Source organism: Takifugu flavidus, chromosome 6 (genome assembly GCF_003711565.1).
Source record: "Takifugu flavidus isolate HTHZ2018 chromosome 6, ASM371156v2, whole genome shotgun sequence".
NCBI classification, from domain to species: Eukaryota; Metazoa; Chordata; class Actinopteri; order Tetraodontiformes; family Tetraodontidae; genus Takifugu; species Takifugu flavidus.
The window spans coordinates 2,708,486-2,726,038 of NC_079525.1; the positions used below are offsets into that span (position 1 = coordinate 2,708,486).

A 17,553-nucleotide genomic window follows, 5' to 3' on the forward strand; every position below is an offset into this window, starting at 1 on the left:
ACTCCGGAGCACCAACCAGAACAGGCGTAGGCCAGCAGTAGATGCTAAATCTCATATTAGCTTTGACAAATACATTAAAAATAAATCCAAATGACCAAAAAATAACATTCTTAATTACTTTTTTTCGTTTAACCTCAGACACACAGGTGACTGTTGCATGTAGTTTAGCTACATGTGATTTTACTCTGGACACACACACACACACGCGCACACACACACACACATAAAATTACATGATTTATGAAAGGTTGGCCACGGTGCTTTATATTGGATCATGACAACAAGACACTCAGGTTTTCATACCTAATACATAACCTGTGTTAGGATATTGGCCACGGAGGCGTTCGTGGCCCTCGTCTCCACGCAGGACAAAACCAGCCTTTGAACTGAGGAATTGCCATCCATTACTGACTCCAGCCAATAAAACCCACACAAATCTTTCGATCCAGTTTCTATACACCGGGGCGCGGGCTGATCAAAGCGGAGCTGCGAATCTGACAGGGCATATCTTGCATTCCAGCCTAAACACATTCACATGCTACAGTCTTCCTCTCTTTCCGAGTCGTCCTTTTCAGTTGAAGCTCGGCTCGTCTCACTGTGGCCACCAGAGCGACGACCAAACAGCACAAAGTTTTTGGCCTCGGCAGAAAACGTTTGGTCCCGTTGTGTTGGTGTGTTGACAATGTATCCGTTTGCTTGCAGATTTTGTTTGTTTTAATTGTCACGACAGGAGTTTGAAGTATGAGGCAATTTTCTCTTTTAATGCTTATTTGAAACACACATAAGCATTGAAATCAATCTGCTCTTGATAACAGCAGATAGATTGGAGCATCACACCTTTTAGCCTTTAAGGACAAGGTTGAACGAGGACTGTCCAACCGAAAGCATTAATTACAACCTTACAAATTATTCTTGGTAAATAAATGTTATATATTCATCCCAAAAAGAAGCCCTGTGTGGGCTTGGCTTTATGCCGTGTAACCAACAATAACGTTTACATAATAAGTTGTTTTGTCCAACTGTCCAGTACAATCTAAATGCTTCTGAAAGTATCAATTTTTGTGGTTGGTGTTTAGGAAATTTCTCCAGCTGGCTTTTCACACAGCGAAAAGAAAATTTTTCCAGCCTTGCATGACACTTCTGAGGTTCTTTTAGGTACAGAGATCTTCAGCTGCCTGCAGCAGAAACTACCTACTCTGCTAGTGTTGCGTGCTAATAAGCTAGCAGTGATGACAAAGTACAGAACCACTAGATATTTGAAATTGGATTTGAAATTATATCTGTATTTTCAGATGATGTATGGAACTTTTTTGTCACATAGTCACAGATCAAGACCTGCCAATGTCCTGGGTGCTCACTGGTATAGAGGCCCCAGAACTCTTCTGTGCAGTAGGTCACCAACCGTTCAGCTAAGTCACTACTGTTGCTATGCCATCCACACCTTTCTGACACGGCCTCTCAGCTAGGGTCTTAGCTAGACTTCCTCTAGCTTCACTTCCTGGTCTATCCTGCACAGGCCCGGGCAGCGGGGGACCAGCACCAATGTCCAAAGCCTCGTTCTGACTTACTGTATAATGGATGGATGTTGAGACTCACCTAAAATGACTTCAAAAAAACTAACTTACGTTTTAGGAAGACAGTTAGATTGATCATTTCAGAAAATCTACATTTTACGTCTTGGTCCTGCGGAGGACAGAAGGTCAGCCTAGAGAAGCCGGAGCTTTATTTCTGATTGTAACAGAAACCCAACTGGTTACACATAAACACGTCTCTGGCAGGACAGTTAGCCGTGATTACTAACTAACAACAGACATCAAACTAGGCAACATGAGTTTTGTTGTACCTCAAATCAAACCTGACAGGTTTGCTAGTTTTTTTTACATTGTCTTCCAGTATTCAGCCCTGCACTTGCCAGGGTGGCCTTTCCCTCACAATTACTCATTCTTTAAATTGGCTAGAGTCCCCACCCTGTTTCCTGAAAAGAAAATCACCATGTATACCAACAAACAACAAGTTCCCACTGGGGCTCTCATAATTTTAATCACTCAAAATCTGGCGGGGGCAGAGCTGAGGGAAGCCGAAACAGATGTTGCAAGGCTGAAAAAAAAAAAACCAAGTCACGACCCCCGAAGAGCGTTGAGATCAGCGCTGGGCAGGTGTAAATAGGCCGATTATGCTGATGGAAATGCTGCAGGACGCAACGCTCGCGTTGAACACATACCATCAGCGTGAGGACATGCGATTATCCGGGTGTCCTGTTTAACATCCAGATTATTTGTCCTCTTGAATCGTCTCAGGAGGTGCGTGCGAGCAAATCTCTTGAGTGGCGAGTCATATGGAACTGTTCATTTCTAATGTTTGCCCGTCCAAAAGTGCAAAAAAAACCCCAACAACCCACTAATCGCTAAATAGAAATACAGGCGCGATGGCCCAAAAACACCTGCCCCGGGTTTGGCGCGTCAAGAAGCAGTTTTCTTTTGTGGCGATTCGACCTGCCGTGAGTTAAAAATGTGGCGTTTCTAATAGTGATAATTGGGACAATTTCAAGGGAAATTTAGTCAAGATGTGATTTAAGGTCAGGGGTCACCTAAATCGCTCAATATTTTGGACTCCCATTGCTAAAGAAGACTTGTTTTTGAGGGAGTATAGAGGTTTTCCTATTGAGTGTCCTCAGGCGCGTGTTTTTGTACATGTGGGTTTCACACGGGCCATATTTGTCATCACGATCCAACGCAGAGTGTTTCTCACGTGTGATCTCTCGGCCTCCCCTTCAGGAAATGCTCACATCACCGTCTGCACACAAAAAGCAGTGAGATGAAAGTGGTGGTCCACATGATGCAACAGCTGTCCAGCTGTCTCGGCCCTTCTGGTGTCGAGCATCAGAGCAGCAAGGGATGCTTAGACATACCAGCAATATGAATCGGTTGCAGATGGTGCAATTTTTTGGGGGGATATTACGTATTTTTGCATCTTACAGCCAAATTCTTTGGGTTTTCTATACGAGGAGGTGAAGCTAGAGCTCGGGAACTGTTTTTTCTACACAACCTGAGGAAGGGCTCCGTTATTTTTCTCTGTTTATTGGTCAATTGCCCATTCTTTTCAGCACTCTTGTGACTTTTCTATTAGAGGCTTCATATTTCATAGTTCCTGTCCTCCTTCCTGACTCTGACCTTTGACATTTATTGGGCGATTCAGGAGCATCTTCCCCCGGCTGCGTGACCTACCGCGGATCATTCCAGTGTCCAATTTCACCCCTCGCCTACAGGTGCTTCGCTGAGAGATTACATCGCCGCCATGTTTCAGCTGTTGCCTTCCAAGTCTTTAACTCCTCAGTGAGAACTCGGCGGTTTCTCTGCCAATTCTGTCCTTCCAGCTGTCGATGGTTCCAACAGAACGCTCAGTGTTTTAAGCCAGCTGTTGACTGTTTTCCTCCAGCGGTTGTAATTGTGTGTCAGAGCTTAATGTTTTATGCAGTAGTTGTTTGACTGTTGTTTCTGGGTTAAACTCCTATTTCCCTGGTGCAGGAAGCTGCAATGTTGTCATGTAGTCGATTCCGTTTGCACCACCATAGAGACTCTGGTATTCCCTAAACCAACTTTCAGGACATCATGCTGTAACGCAGGTTTAGGCCATAATCAGGAGCCTGACGAGTGGGAGGAGCCGGAACGCTCCCCACCAACATCCTGATGAAATGGGATTTGACCTCTCCTTGATTCTGGAGGGACCCCCAGAGGCGGATGCAGCTCTTAAAAAGAGAGGAACATTGTTCTTGTGTGTGATTTGTGCAAAGTCAAGGACATTTTACATGTGTTTGTATTGATGCTGCAGGGCTGCAACTTGAAAGACAAAACAGTAACTTTCTGTTTCATATTTCTCTCCTGAACAGAGAAGACGTTGATTCTCCCCACCAACGTGACATGTAAGCGTTAGATCGACAAATCCCTCCCTTTTGTGCTTCTCAAATCTGTTTGTGGAATGGGCGGTGTTTTAATGGAGTTTACCACTTCCTGTGAAAGAATATGAGGATGATGATTCTGGGTCCCTCATGGGTAAAGGTTCCCAACAAATCCTGACTTTTTTGGTTAAATGTCACCAGGCCATCCACCAAACGTTTCCTGTGGCCAACGTGAATTCCCCCCTCATGTTGTAGGGGGTTATGGAAGTATGGCTTTGTTTAAGATGAGAATGCGCGCTTGGTGAATGTAGATAAAAGCAAGAGACAAATAAAAGCCACATTTGTCCAATGATTGCAGCAAAATGGATGCCCCCTGGCATTTAGATCATGTTACATCATGTTTGAGTTGCACCCCGAGACGCAGGAGTACACGTGATGGAGTCATGAAGCCTCTTTTTTTGCTTGAGAGAACTTTCCCTCTCGGCCTCTGCGTGAATGATACGAGCCATGCGAAGCCGAGTCCCATTTACGATCCGCCGTTCGCCAGCGCGGGCATCAAATCAAAGCCTTCCACTGAATCATGGGCATATTTTTGTAGCTGGCTAACTTCACGGGCAGTCAAACCTGTCTGTGTGAACGTCTTCATTTGTGTATTTTGCTGACGCGCTGGAAAGTGCAGAGCCAGCGACAGTCACTCTCTCATTAGCATTTCTTTTTTTGGTGGAGACTCCAGAGCCCGTGGGTGGCCTGGAGCTGCAGAAAAGCAGCGCCTGTCTCCGTCTACCTCCTCTTTCCACCGAGACCTGACGCCTCAAAATGTACCTTTTCCAGCGTCTGCGGAGATAAAATAGGCATCCAATATTTCAGCGAATAGAAACCTTATCCAAACAAAGGTAGGGTAGAGTCATTACTTGGAATCAAAAGCACATGTGTGGACACCCGTGGGACCATAAACGACAGCCGCGTTAAATGCGTCTTTCCGCTCAGAAGATGCGACAATTTCTCGTCTGAAACTAGAAAAGATAGAATTTCGCGTAATCCACGGACGATGTGGAAAACGTCTCCCTACCTGCATCGGGAAGCGTCTTCTGATGTTAATATGGGGGGATAAAGGGGGAGAACCGTGGCTCGATGGCTATACCTTTAGAAGTCTGCACTTTATTTAAAAGGAAAAGAAAAGAAATACTGAACATCTGTTGAACACATTGACTTGAGATGGAACTCCCAGACATCCCCCTAGTTTCATCTGTGCAGGAAAATATGTATTATTTAATAATTTATGGCGAGCTTGCGCAGACAAAACAAAACAGCCCCAGCAACTATTTCAAAGCTATAGAATATTACACGTAAAGCAAATATTTGATGGTAGCTGCAGACGCTGAGGAGCACCAGGCTTTGGGATTACAACCCCAACCAGACCTAAACAGAAATATACCGTGAATGTATACCGACAGTGCGGTTGGAAAATCTACTGCACAATACTGTAAATCTCAGACAACATTGCCGTGGATCAAAGTCACCAGTATCCGCATAATCTCAACATCTGGTGCATTTAAGGCAACCTGAACAAAGCCCTCAAAGGCCCAGCGCAGCATTGCTGCAGAGAGCTTTTCAACGGCTTTTATTTGATTTTTCTTTTGTTTCCACTCGAAACATGAAAGGTTGGCCTGATACATCAAAGACCAATTCCCCCCCGGCCGACACGTAGGATGTTACTTTGAACAGAAATAGACATTCAACGACAGCCCCACCACAATTTTGCTGACATCTGATGCATTTTTCGGTCGGTACGGAAAACCATAATGGGACCTGCCTTAACGGCGCGTATTGAAATTAAACTGTAGTGTTTTAAAGCTGGCGAATTTTTGTCTACACACGCGGCTCCTGGAGGAGCTCTCAGCCCATCCAACACTGCCTGAAGTGGCGGCGATGCTAACCGAGCTCGGTGATGCAACGGAGACCTCTCATTTCTTTTACAATGTGCAATAAAACGATCTACCGAAGCAGAGATAGGGTGCACAATGGTGCTATAAATGGAGCATTCCAGAGCTCACTGTCCATAGCTCACATCTGCAAGGCATCACTCTATGGCTCCTATGAAGTCTAATTTGTCATGAAGAAAATTTCACACAGTTGTTCTGAAGTTCTGGTGACCATTGACCAGCTTCAGGAAGTACTGCAGCTTTTCTTTTCTCTCAAATAAAAACCATTTAATTTCATCGTGATGGAGAAAGTAATTGAATTTAAAGGTTGTGACGAGTTATTTAAAGCTCTTTTGCATTACACCAAATGCTGAAAGGTTTTTCTGGTTTTGTACGCGAAGTGCACATGCGCGTCTTCATTCTGAGGTCACTCGCTCCTTCAAACGTGGGATTTAATAATGTTTATTTTCTTAGTTTTTACTCCTTTTCTTTCCTGGTTGTTTATTTGGCCTGTTGGTGTTTTATTTCATTGAGCCAATGGTATCCTTCACTCACTGGCTCCTGTTTGTGTTGTGTGCATGTGTGCAATCATATAAATACGCCTCCTTGCCAGTGGTTTCACGTCATGCCTGTGACCCATAGCCCGAAATTAAAAAATGCACTTTGTTTCAACAAATAACTGCCCCGTGAGGGATTTCTCCTTTTGGGGGTATTTCTGATACGTGTCTCTGGGGACCAATAAAGGATTTCTCTTCTTCTAAAACTCATGACTGCAAGTCAAAACCCACTCTCCTGGTACAAAATACATTCTTTTATTCAATGATCATTGTAAATACAAAGTAAAGGACAAAAGGAAAAGTATTACAACACTAACAATATTTAGTAGCACATAACTTTCATATACACACCATTTACACAAACTATACTGGTCATGAAGAGGCTGGTCTCTCTCCTTTTAATGCTTTCCCTCTCTAAAATCAACCAAAACTATCTAGTGTCGTTACTTTTATTTTACCTATACATATAAATGCATCATTCCAGCTACACTGATTTAAACTCTCCAGCTGTGCTCATCCTGTTTCGTCCCTCATTACACTTCTTGCCAAGATGACAAGTGTTTAACATTCATATTTGTATTGTCTGTACATGATATACATTGATTCTTAAATACATTTCCATTTGTTTTTAGAACTATTTACAATATAAGAGCTTATCGATAGTTTTAAATGGTTACAAAATATGTGTAGTGGATGCTCTTAAAGCAAAATAAACATGTATTATACTGACTATGTGGGTAACAAGTGTTTGCATATGGAAAAACAGGAAGTGTTGACAGAAACATCAGGTTTTGGAGCATTCTTGTAACTAATTAGCCTCCTCTTGTCACCGATCATTGTAAACAGAAAAACATTGCACTTCCGCTGGATTCTGCCGCAACAGAAGACTACCTCGGCGCAACTGTTCTTGCCCTCACAGTTGCACCGCAGCAGCCTCCAGCCGTGCCCGACAGATCGGACGAGTCCTCCGCAGACGGCCGCGGAGACGCCATCTCCTCGCCGGCTGCAGATGGAACTCATCGCCCTGATGTCGATGTGCTCGCATTCTTTGGTTTTAGAGCGTTGCGTGCTGCGTTCAGGTCCCGTGATGTTGTCACAGTAACGCGAGTTCGGCTCTGGAGTAAACAGTGTATGCACTTGGTTCCCCAAATAAACTGGTATTTGGTCTGTGCCTACTGGTCGCACATGTCTGACTTTCAAACAGGAGAGATGAGGGAGCCACAGTGACTGAAAATTCAGATCCAGCCCTGACACAAGAATACCTAAACTAAAATATCATATGGCTTGTCTTAAATAATCTTGGCTTACACCTATCAAGGGAACTTCTAGCTAACTTTCTTGCTCCCTGAAAAATAAAGAGAAGGTTGGGTTTCCTGTATTTGCGGACTACAGCGCAACATGACCTCACTGATTTGGCGGATCCGCGAGGTGCATGTGTGCTTGCGAGGGAGGGTGCATGTGGGTGCAGGGGAGGACCACTCACAGCAGACGCGTTACAGCAATCCCACCCGCTCGGTTTGTGCTCAATGTTGAGCCTTTTGTAGCCACACAGTCTGTTCTGTCAATGGTGAGTCTCAGCCTTTCACGCCTTTCAATGCAGCAACAATCCTTTTAACGTTCCCCGACACACGGAGACGGAGGCCCCTACGCAGACAGCAGCAGCCCCCGCTTCAGATCTTCTGACACATGTGCAGCCTGGACTTGGTCGAGGAGGTTGCGTCTTTCCACACCTTGCAGGAAAGGCCTTTGGCGCAGTCGCAGCGCTGGAAGATTTCTAAGCCGTGGGCGCCTTTCTTCCGCTGCTTGGTGCACACCTCGCCCTGCCTCAGCACCGGTTTGCAGATTTTGGTCCAGAAGTGGCGGGCACAGCAGTAACCCTCCAAACAATCAGATGAGCGCAGACAAGCGTCGCCCTCGTGCCCTGGTAGAGGAAGTCAAGGAGAAGTGGCAATTAGTGGTGAACCAGCAGACAGTGCATCTCCAAACAATGTAAAAAACACGATGGATGGCCATTTAAAAAAAGACGGGCTCTCACCAGAGACATAAAAAGACCTTCCTGGAAATAAAATCTTTCAGCATTTTGACGTCACGGTTAAATAAAACAAAGGAAATGTATCATTATTGTTCATTAAGCTGTTGAGTTTTCCGTCGGGCTGAGTTTCTTTCTTCGTAATTCACTTCCTTTCGCGTTATGGCCGGGCCGTGTTAGACAAACACGGAGCAATCAGTGGACACGAACCGCATGCTGATCGAGTATTCTACCAAGAACAAGCTACTTCAATTTAAATCAAACTAAAGTTGAGGTTTTTTGGGGGGAGACAGTGATTTTAGGGTGGCAGCCTGCTGTTTTGAGGTTACATATGTGGTGAACAGTAATTTTTTGTAAGATAAGATGAATAAGGTGGCACTGAGCAAGGGCTAAAACAGGTGTTAGCTACCATATAGCTGTGCCCGTGAACTCTGTTGACCCCCAGATTGCGAGTGTCTTTCTTCCATTAACGACAGAAGAATAAATCTCACTTTTAAGAGGGTGCTTGGCGTGCATCTTCCCACTCTTCCTCCAGCTGTGCTCCCTGGTGGGGTGTTTGTTGTGCTCGTCCAAAGGTGAGATGTGAGGCGAGAGCACGCTCTCTGAAATAGGGACGCAAATGTCTGCCAGAAACAGGGAGAAAAAAGGAAGCTTGAGTGGAAAACAAAAGCAACACTGCTAAACATTGCTCAACCTCGTGGTTAAAATGGTTACTTTAATCACAACGATTTGACAGTAATTTGTGTTTTTTAGTCATTAAATTAGGCTCCTGACTCTGAAGACTGATCTGGGTTGAAAACATCATTGCGCCATTTATTGATTAAGGGAGACCAACGGGTGGAATCCCTGGCAGGAGATCTGGGTGGGGAAGGGCAACCCATCATACTTACAGTTGCTGCAGCGGTTGCCGGGGCAACACATCGCATCCCGATTGCAGCGCTTCTTCCTCCGCCGGCAGTTGAGGCAGCGAGAGGGAGCGTGGTGAGGGCTGTGGCAGTAGCTCCCCAGGCTGCACTCCTTATCGCTGCTGCATGGATACACCTGGCAAAGACCAGATCTTTGTCACGAATAAATTCATAACTCGGGACCTGATGCATCTCCCACATTGGGGCTTCAGCTGCGCCCACAGACTCCCAGTCAAGCTGTCGCGGAGGACCAACAGAGTGGATTTCTTTTGGCCGCAACCCAGCAGAGCTCTGATTACCCAGACTTAAAGACGTAAGTGCAGCCCCTCTAATTGCCCCGCCTGCACCACAGTTGCACCGGGTCACAAATGAAACCTGGAGGAGTTAATGAGCCGAATGAAAGCATTATTGTGTTCAGGCTGAAGAGAACCGAAACCAGAACCGAACCCGGCCTGAGCTGGTAGAGACACCCGATTTTAGACCAACCCTTGCATTGGTTTGTGTTTTATTTGAGTTTAAGTCAATCAGTCCAAGAAGATTGAATATTACGCTGCTCTACCGTACTTGTATTTATGTACTTTTTTAAATCTGGGGTTTTGAGAAATAAAGGTGTCATCGCGCTGTAAGGTTTTATGGGTGCAGTCTGATTTTAATGTTTTAGACTAAATTCAATAACGTGTAATCAAGTCAAGTCAAATCTTTGCACGCTTATGTCACGCTAGGGAGAAAGTATTTGCTTGGTTGTTTGGAGGAGATTATAGTCCCTCTGCACCTCATTTAAGTGGACACCGTGTTCTACAGATCCAAATTTCTTTCAGAGTTGTCTTTTTTTCTGTAGGGTTTCCAGACAAAACAGCTATTAACATTTCCACCACACTATTTCACAAAGGCTTTATGAGCGCACAGACATAATTGAGGGCTCATTACTGTAGATAATTATGCTCAGTTATGGACAATTTTGCATCGTTTTTTAAAGTGAAAGGTCATAAAACAGTTGTTCTGCAAAACACATAGAGGACATTTAAAGTACGTGGCGGCTAAAGTAGAACTGACCACACTTAAGAAAACCACGACTCTACGGAGCAGAACCTCCACATGTCATGTCCACAGCAGAAAAACTATAATTAAGCTTTCCATAACAAGCCCATCGGCAGGATGCTCTACTGGAACCGCTAACTTGATAGGCAGTTATTACATGTGCAGTTCCTGTCACACTGGAGAAAAATGTGCCATCTTTTGTGTCAAATAACAAAAGAACTCCTAAAACAAGGTTGAGACTATCCGGTGACAGTGACATTTTGATTTGCTCGTTTGGTTAGAATGACTCCTGGCACATGCAGGTGGGGGTGAGATCCCGGGACAGCCCAGAGAGACGACACCTCGCTTCCTAGCCCAGGAATTCCTGTGTGTTTCTGTGGAGCAGACTGAGCTGCCCCCGTGACCCAGACCCGGATAAGCAGAGGAAAACAGAGCGGAACGGAAACATTATTATTCAGGCTCAGGCCCTCATCTGATGCTGGAAAATTAAAGGCAAGCCTTTCTCCAAATGTTGCACATATTTGAATTTTCCAAGCAGATGCTCAGTATATACTAAAAAATGCGCTTAAAAAAACTTTAAAATCCCAGATCCTTGTCACTGTCAACTGTGCAGCTGAAGACCAAAAACAAGTGCGTTTAGATTTATTTAAATCTGTATGGGGCTCGTTCTCCTTCATCAAGTGGTTAAAGCTGGCAGCTCTAGTGCTCACAGCCAGGTTACATTTCCCAGAATGCTGTGAGAGGCAGTTTCCTCCACCATCGGGAGGCTCCTGCAAGGACGGTGTTGTGAGTCCTCGGCCTATTTATGCTTCGCTGTTTCGCTTTTTGGACTCTCCAACAACACGTGGACGGAAAGAAATTATTAATATGATACACAGTGTTGATTTGACAAATTCATAGAAAGATTTTTTGAAAAAAACCCATAAATGGTTCAAACACCAAAACATATTCACACATATGAATATTAGCAGCAAACAGATTTTGACTGTGTAAATTATGTCCAGTGCGGAATGAATGAATAAGATGTTTGGCTGGCACGCCGCCGCCACCGCCAGCGGCACCGCCGCGGTCCATTTAGCTGGTACAGCTAACTGACAGAGCTAATCCAGCGTGGCTTACCACTGAACAGCCACGGAACAACAAACACGGGAAGGAAGGGCTCAGAAAGAGGGAGATCCTTAGACGAAATAAAAGCAATCTCGATGGAGCACGGAGATGGGAGGCTCAAAAAACAGGCAAACATGAACACACCAACACACACACACACACATGTGGCGCTGCAGTCAAAACTCAGCAAAATCAGGATTTCATCACACCGGGAGCCGTTACTTGATATGCACGTACTTCAGGGTGGGACGGAGGCCATGCCGAGTCTGTCAGGTTGGAAACACATGAATGCAACGTAACAAAGAAAAAAACAGCCAGAATATGAGTCCTGAGCGTTCGGACGACTTTCTGGAAGCCTGGTAATTAATTTGTGGATCCCCGCAACAAAAAAGAGGCTGTAAAACCTGAGGGAATATAGATGTTTTACACCTTTACTGTCAGATCGTCACAGTGTTCGAATCCGCATTTTGTGGCGTTGGAAGACACTTTCTAAAATCTGAGAGCGGAACCAAGGATGTCATGATTGTGTTCATTACAGTTCAACATTTCTGCTGTCAGCACCCATTTCAGTTTAAACAATCTATGTTTTTACCTCAAACAAAACCCTTCATGGCAATCTCATGATAAGAGCATTCCTTCGCTATAACCTATAACCTCTATAACCTCATCAAACGCCAAAATCTACTTAGCTGAATTTACAAGCCCCGATGAAATCAGAGGCAATATTTTCGATCTTTATTAAAAGTTTCAAAGCCTTGTTTTTCCAAAAAAAAAACCCAGTTGCTCCACTCAACTGACAATAACGATACAAATCCATTTTGAGCAAAATATTAGAATACACACCCAAACCAGCTGGAAGTCTGTTTATGTTTTTTTTTTAAATGCCAGTGTTCTATCGCTCCCCGATGCACTGTAAGGTAGTAATCTAATCAAGGAGACGGGTTTTCCATCTGGTTTGAGAGTCTTTAAAACCATTTCCCTCTGTAATTTTAATGTGTTGAGTTTAAGATCTTTCAACTGAAATTTCATGGTAGCTTTTAAATCTGAGCTAAACCATTCGCTACCTGGCTGGACGTGAGTCTCCACTAAAGGTGGGACTGAAGCCATTTTCCCCACATCTCATACTCTGAGTTTACTACCATGATAATCAAATCAAGACTTTTCACCTGCTCCTATTTCAAAAGGTGAGGATGAAATGTCCTTTGTTGTATCAAATGCATGCTCGGGGTCCATAAATTATTGACATCTGAGGTGGGGGGGAAAAAAAGCTGGAAATGTGGTCTGAGGAGAAACTCAAGAAAGTGCAACCCTGACAAGAAAAATGTGGTGTGAGCTAAATATGAAGACAAATGAGCTGAGCCACGTGCAGCGTTGCTTCACACTACCTGCTCCGATTTCTATCTGTCCTTCTGGCCAGCAGGCTTGGATCAGGCATTTGGAAGGGAGGGAGTGTGGAGGAGTAGAAGAACGGGGATCTCCTTTTCCATCACGGCTGGCTGACGCGCCGAGGCAGCCCTTTGAAACCTAATGATATAAGGTTGACCAAGAAATCACGGCTGACATCTCGGCTTATCTTGTAATGTTTTAAAACGCCTCTATTGAAACTTCTGAGGCATGACGCTTCACTTGATGCATTTATTTGTTTTTTGAACTCCCGCTCCCCTTATTTTTCCCTAGATGGCCTTCATACATAAAAGCAGGGCTTGGGATCCTGCTCTGGAAGTGGGCTGCAAATTGTGTACTCTGCGACCTCTCTTGGTATGCTGGTGAGACGATAAAGGAAGAGACAGACAGAGCCATCAGCAAAGCCCCCTGGCCCTGTCTCGTGCTGCGCTCGTGCTGGTAAAGCGCTGGGGCTTTGAAAAGGAAGCTCAAGTGTGCGGGAACAACAATCTGCAGTTTTACAGCAGGACGTGCAGGGCTTTGAACCCTCCTTCTTGGTCTTCTGGTCCCTTATTTACCTTCGAAGTCATTCCAGAGGGCTGATATAACTCGATGGAAGCGCCTAGCAACGCATCAAAACAAGACCTTTTGCACGTGCATGAGGAGTTAAGGTCCTGATATCAATGGGACTCCACTCTTTCTGTGGGAACTATTGTTGTTTTAGCCCCTCCAGCTTCTCTTTGCCCCTCATCTTCTTCTGGAGCTTTACCTCCCTTCTTAGGGTGCAGCCTCACACATAAGAGGCCACCAACAAGAATGGTGAGACCAAGTGAAGGGCTTTATTCTGGGAGGCGATTTAGGACAGTTGGTGGTGGTCGACAGTCGCCACAAAAAAAAAAACAAACGCTGGGTTTCAACGTGGGGGACGATCTCTGGGCACCGTTATAAAATAAACCGCCCAATTAGAAACGCTTCACAGGAAGATTTGGCTCTAACAATCAACCAACTACACAACTAAAATACGAGTTTCCAACATTGAAGGTGTCCGGGAAGTGTGGTTATTCTCTAAAAGGTGTCTCTGTGAAAGAGATTTGGGATTGTAGGGAGACACCGTCATCTTCTTTGAACCCTCTCCTTTACACTTTTGGTATAAAGGATTGCAGCTGTGACTAAACATATAGAGAGTAGTTATTTAGTCATTCACACACAGGCTCATGATTGCACTCAAGCGGCAGAGATCAGGTATGTAAACCCGCAGCTGGGAATTGTGCTAATGAGTGGGGGCCTTTCCGAGTCAAATAAACGATGTCGCTGAATAAACAGTTTGTGCGCCGTGTGAGCGCAGACAGACACTATCGGATGACATGGGGACGGCTGCACATAAGCACTCTTGAAAAGCGTGTCGTCTCGTCAGATAATGGCGTCTTTCATCGCTCTAAACACGCGCGCGTATGGCCACGACCCATTCGCTGGCGTCCCAAGGCTCTAAAAAGGAGACGTTCCTTAAGAACACACTCTGAGTTGATCTCGGGCTCGTCCGTTCAAGGTCCGTGGGACCAGGAGGGAGGCTTTTTTGCTGAGTTTAAAGGTGTGACCCTGTGGACTGAGAGGAGGCCTCTTTCATTAACAAGTCCAATTACAGTTAAGGAAAGTGGTTTTCCACAAGAGGCCTCTAATGGCCCCAGTGTCGGGCCCTCACTGGGCCCGTGGGACCTACGGAGTGGAAAGTCCAGCAGAGTGTAGCTCAAATTGAGCTTAGCGCTAACAAGTAATCACACCTCTCTCTCTCTCTCTTCCTGTCTATGTCTCTCTCCCTCAGCTCATTAGGATCTCTAAACAGTCGTTTAGTTTAAACGGGGGATGGTGGGACAGAGAGCAAATGGACCTGGTTCTGCTTTTATAGTCCGAGCCCTCACAGATTGCTTGTTATAGCAATCTCTGTCTTGAATTAAATTCAGCAACAACATAACTCAGACTGACCGGCTGCTGATGTTTAACAGACGCGACCTGCCTGAGTGCCGCCACGCTGTCGGTTCCCTTGTGGGATCAGAGGTTACAGTGGTGAGCGCCGCCTCCGTGTGCTATTCATTTCTGCTGGTTCCCCCAGCCAAGGGGCCGTACACGCCACCCACAAGCATCGGCTGTCAGCGACTAACAGCCGTGCATCCTGTCAGTTTTACAGGCAGGCCGATGCGATCGATGAAACATCGTTTCTGTCTTGCTTCATGACATTTGCTGTATCGCACTGTTGCGGTCGAGCGGCATTTCTCACATACCTGTCACACTCGCGACCCCTCAGCCGTGGCCGCCAGTCAGCCCTCCGATCCACATCAGTTGGATCAAATTAAGCCGCAGCGTGACAACACGTCCATAAATCAACGCGTAGGATATTGAGGTTTTCTCAGGATGTAAATGTGAGAGAAAAAGTATGAGGACGCTTGTGTCTGTCTGCGTGTGTGCGTCCCACCATGAAGAACTTTATACAGGAAATGACTCACTAAAAGAATCACTCATGACATCAAATATATATTCTTGCCTTGGCTGCAGATCTGCTGAAAAAGGACCCGCCCGCTCTTCCACGCATGCTAACCCGCTAAGCCTAACCCATGTCAACGCTGAGACACATTAGACCCTAAACCTTGACATTTTTACTTTAGCGACAGCCGTCTGCATTGGCCACTTTTCCCTGCTTTTCCTTCTCTCAGACCACAGCAGATTATCGTAGGGGCGCAGAGGCAAGCGGGCCTTTAAATTGAGGTCTGGCAAAGTTGCCTGAGGTCGGATCGCCACACTTCACCGAGGAGAGAAAGAGCCCTTTGCATCATTTCATCTGCCTGGACTGGATGAGCGTGCGGCCTTCAGCCGCAGCTTAAACACTCCTGCGTTATTACTGGATCAACCACAAATAATGGCGATGTCGCTGATGTATGATCTTATTGGATGTGGATCTTTCAGAAACAATCGAAAAGCACCAGCAGCTCAGAATCAGATGTTTGCCTGGAGGTCAGATTTGGTGATTAGAGATTTCACAGCTACATCAGGCAGTTATCATTTCCATTCTTCACGCTGCTCATAATGTTCAAAACCTGTTTTGTGTTGGTGGAGTCAAGTCTTTAATATTGTTGGATCCGCCCGGTCGGGCTCGGACTACAGTAACGTGGCCCTCGGCTGGAGCAGCAGGCACTGATAACTCTTTGAGTGGGCAATAAGAAGTTGGTTAGTGTGTCCCTCTGAGGCCCCGCAGAATCTCATAATCCCAGCATGCGTCTGGACCACTTTAACGGCACCGAGACCCAGACAGAAAAACCCCACGTGTTAACTTTTTCTCACATTTCTGACATTAATGATTTACTGTGGAAGTCAGCTGCGCCCGACTGTGGCGTCAGGTCTGCGAGCCAATTAGGCTTTATGAGGGGTCCGGTCCCTGAGAAGTTCCAAACTCAAACTTTTGCCAATGGGCCATTAAATTATTTTGAAGATTAAATCGATTCAAAACGACCAAGAACTGATATTGAGGAGGCTTTATTGCAATTACCAAATCCCAGGCGTCCCCGTAAATCTGGCACAATTCTTGAAATAACGCAATGAAAAATCAAAATACCTGCTTAAGAATGTTGTATTTCTTGGTGATCCTACTGTGGGCCGTCGTGGAGCGGTTCGTGGCCGGTGTCGGCGCGTCTTCCAGCCCAGCGGGCTTGATGGAGTTCGCCTTTGGGCGCGTCTCCGAGACTTGGGATGTCCCCATGTTCAATATCGCAACCAGAAACATCACAACGCAGCATCTATTCCAGGTTAGGAAGAGCATCCTTAGAGCGGGAGGAAATAACTCAAAATGTTCTCGAATGAACCGCAGAAATGAGAAGTTTCTAAGTGGCAACTGCGCGCAATTTCAGTGTCCTCGCTCCCCTGGAACTCAGATTAAGGATGAAGGCTTCGATCCATAAAATGATAGATTCAGAAAACGTTCCACTTTAGAAGCTGAATCTGATAACCGCGCAGAGGCTTGGAAGGTCAGAGAGAACGCTCCCGTGTCTCTGTCTGCTTGTGAATGAGAGCCCGGTCCTGCGGCTGGCTCTTTTAACATCTCAGATACTTTCTTTTTATAGGATTCTAATGAGTGCGCTTCCTCCGCCCCCAGTCCCCATTGACAAAGACTGAAACTGATCTGCGCGCTGCTGCGCCCTCACTGTCGCCTCCGCACCGGCACCGCGCTGGAGCCCCGGTGGGAGACGGCTATAAAATTATACAGCGTGTGCTTTAACTGGCCGCATGACCCCCTTTCACTGCGATTATGGCGGTTCGAGGGGGGGTGGATATGGTGCTGTGGGCTGATGGTTTGTTTCCAGAATCACAGCAAACAATCTGCGGCAATTTTTAAAGGCAACTGTAACCTGTGCGCGTCATTGCGCTCAAGCACCTAAAAGATATCAATTTAAAAAAAAAAAAAAGAAATCGAAATAGGCGTGAATTGCTTTAAAATCATGGCTGTCTGTGTCAGACATCCTCCGTGACGCAGCAAATGCCACTTCTGATAAAGCTGCGCTACAAGAAGCCCCTTTGTTTGTGTTTCCATCTGGATAAGTTAAATCCATGCTGGCTGGATAATATGATAGGGGTACAATGATCTCTTTCAGCTCCAGACAGGTACGTTTGGAACACAAGAGTTAAATGCGTTGCTGTTTTGTTGGGGGGGGGGGGGGGGGGGGGGAGTGTCTGC

General features: G+C 45.6%; 1 protein-coding gene across 1 annotated transcript; it reads right to left on the minus strand.

The window, feature by feature from the left end:
- Window positions 1-6,607: 6,607 nt before the first annotated feature.
- On the minus strand, window positions 6,608-16,930 carry dkk2 (dickkopf WNT signaling pathway inhibitor 2). The gene is made up of 4 exons (XM_057036531.1): window positions 16,438-16,930; window positions 9,294-9,444; window positions 8,895-9,026; window positions 6,608-8,295 (listed from the first exon to the last, which is right to left on the minus strand). Exons 1-4 carry the CDS (start codon window positions 16,639-16,641, stop codon window positions 8,045-8,047), a joined length of 738 nt encoding a protein of 245 aa, XP_056892511.1. The 5' UTR covers window positions 16,642-16,930; the 3' UTR covers window positions 6,608-8,044.
- Window positions 16,931-17,553: the final 623 nt, after the last annotated feature.

Coding starts and splice junctions, on each gene's coding strand:
- dkk2 (XM_057036531.1), bottom strand. CDS start 16,641: ATGCTCTTCCTAACCTGGAATAGATGCTGCGTTGTGATGTTTCTGGTT. Junction 9,445..16,437: donor AATACAACATTCTTAAGCAG/GTATTTTGATTT, acceptor GGTCTTTGCCAG/GTGTATCCATGCAGCAGCGA. Junction 8,296..8,894: donor CGCCAAGCACCCTCTTAAAA/GTGAGATTTATT, acceptor TTCCTCTACCAG/GGCACGAGGGCGACGCTTGT.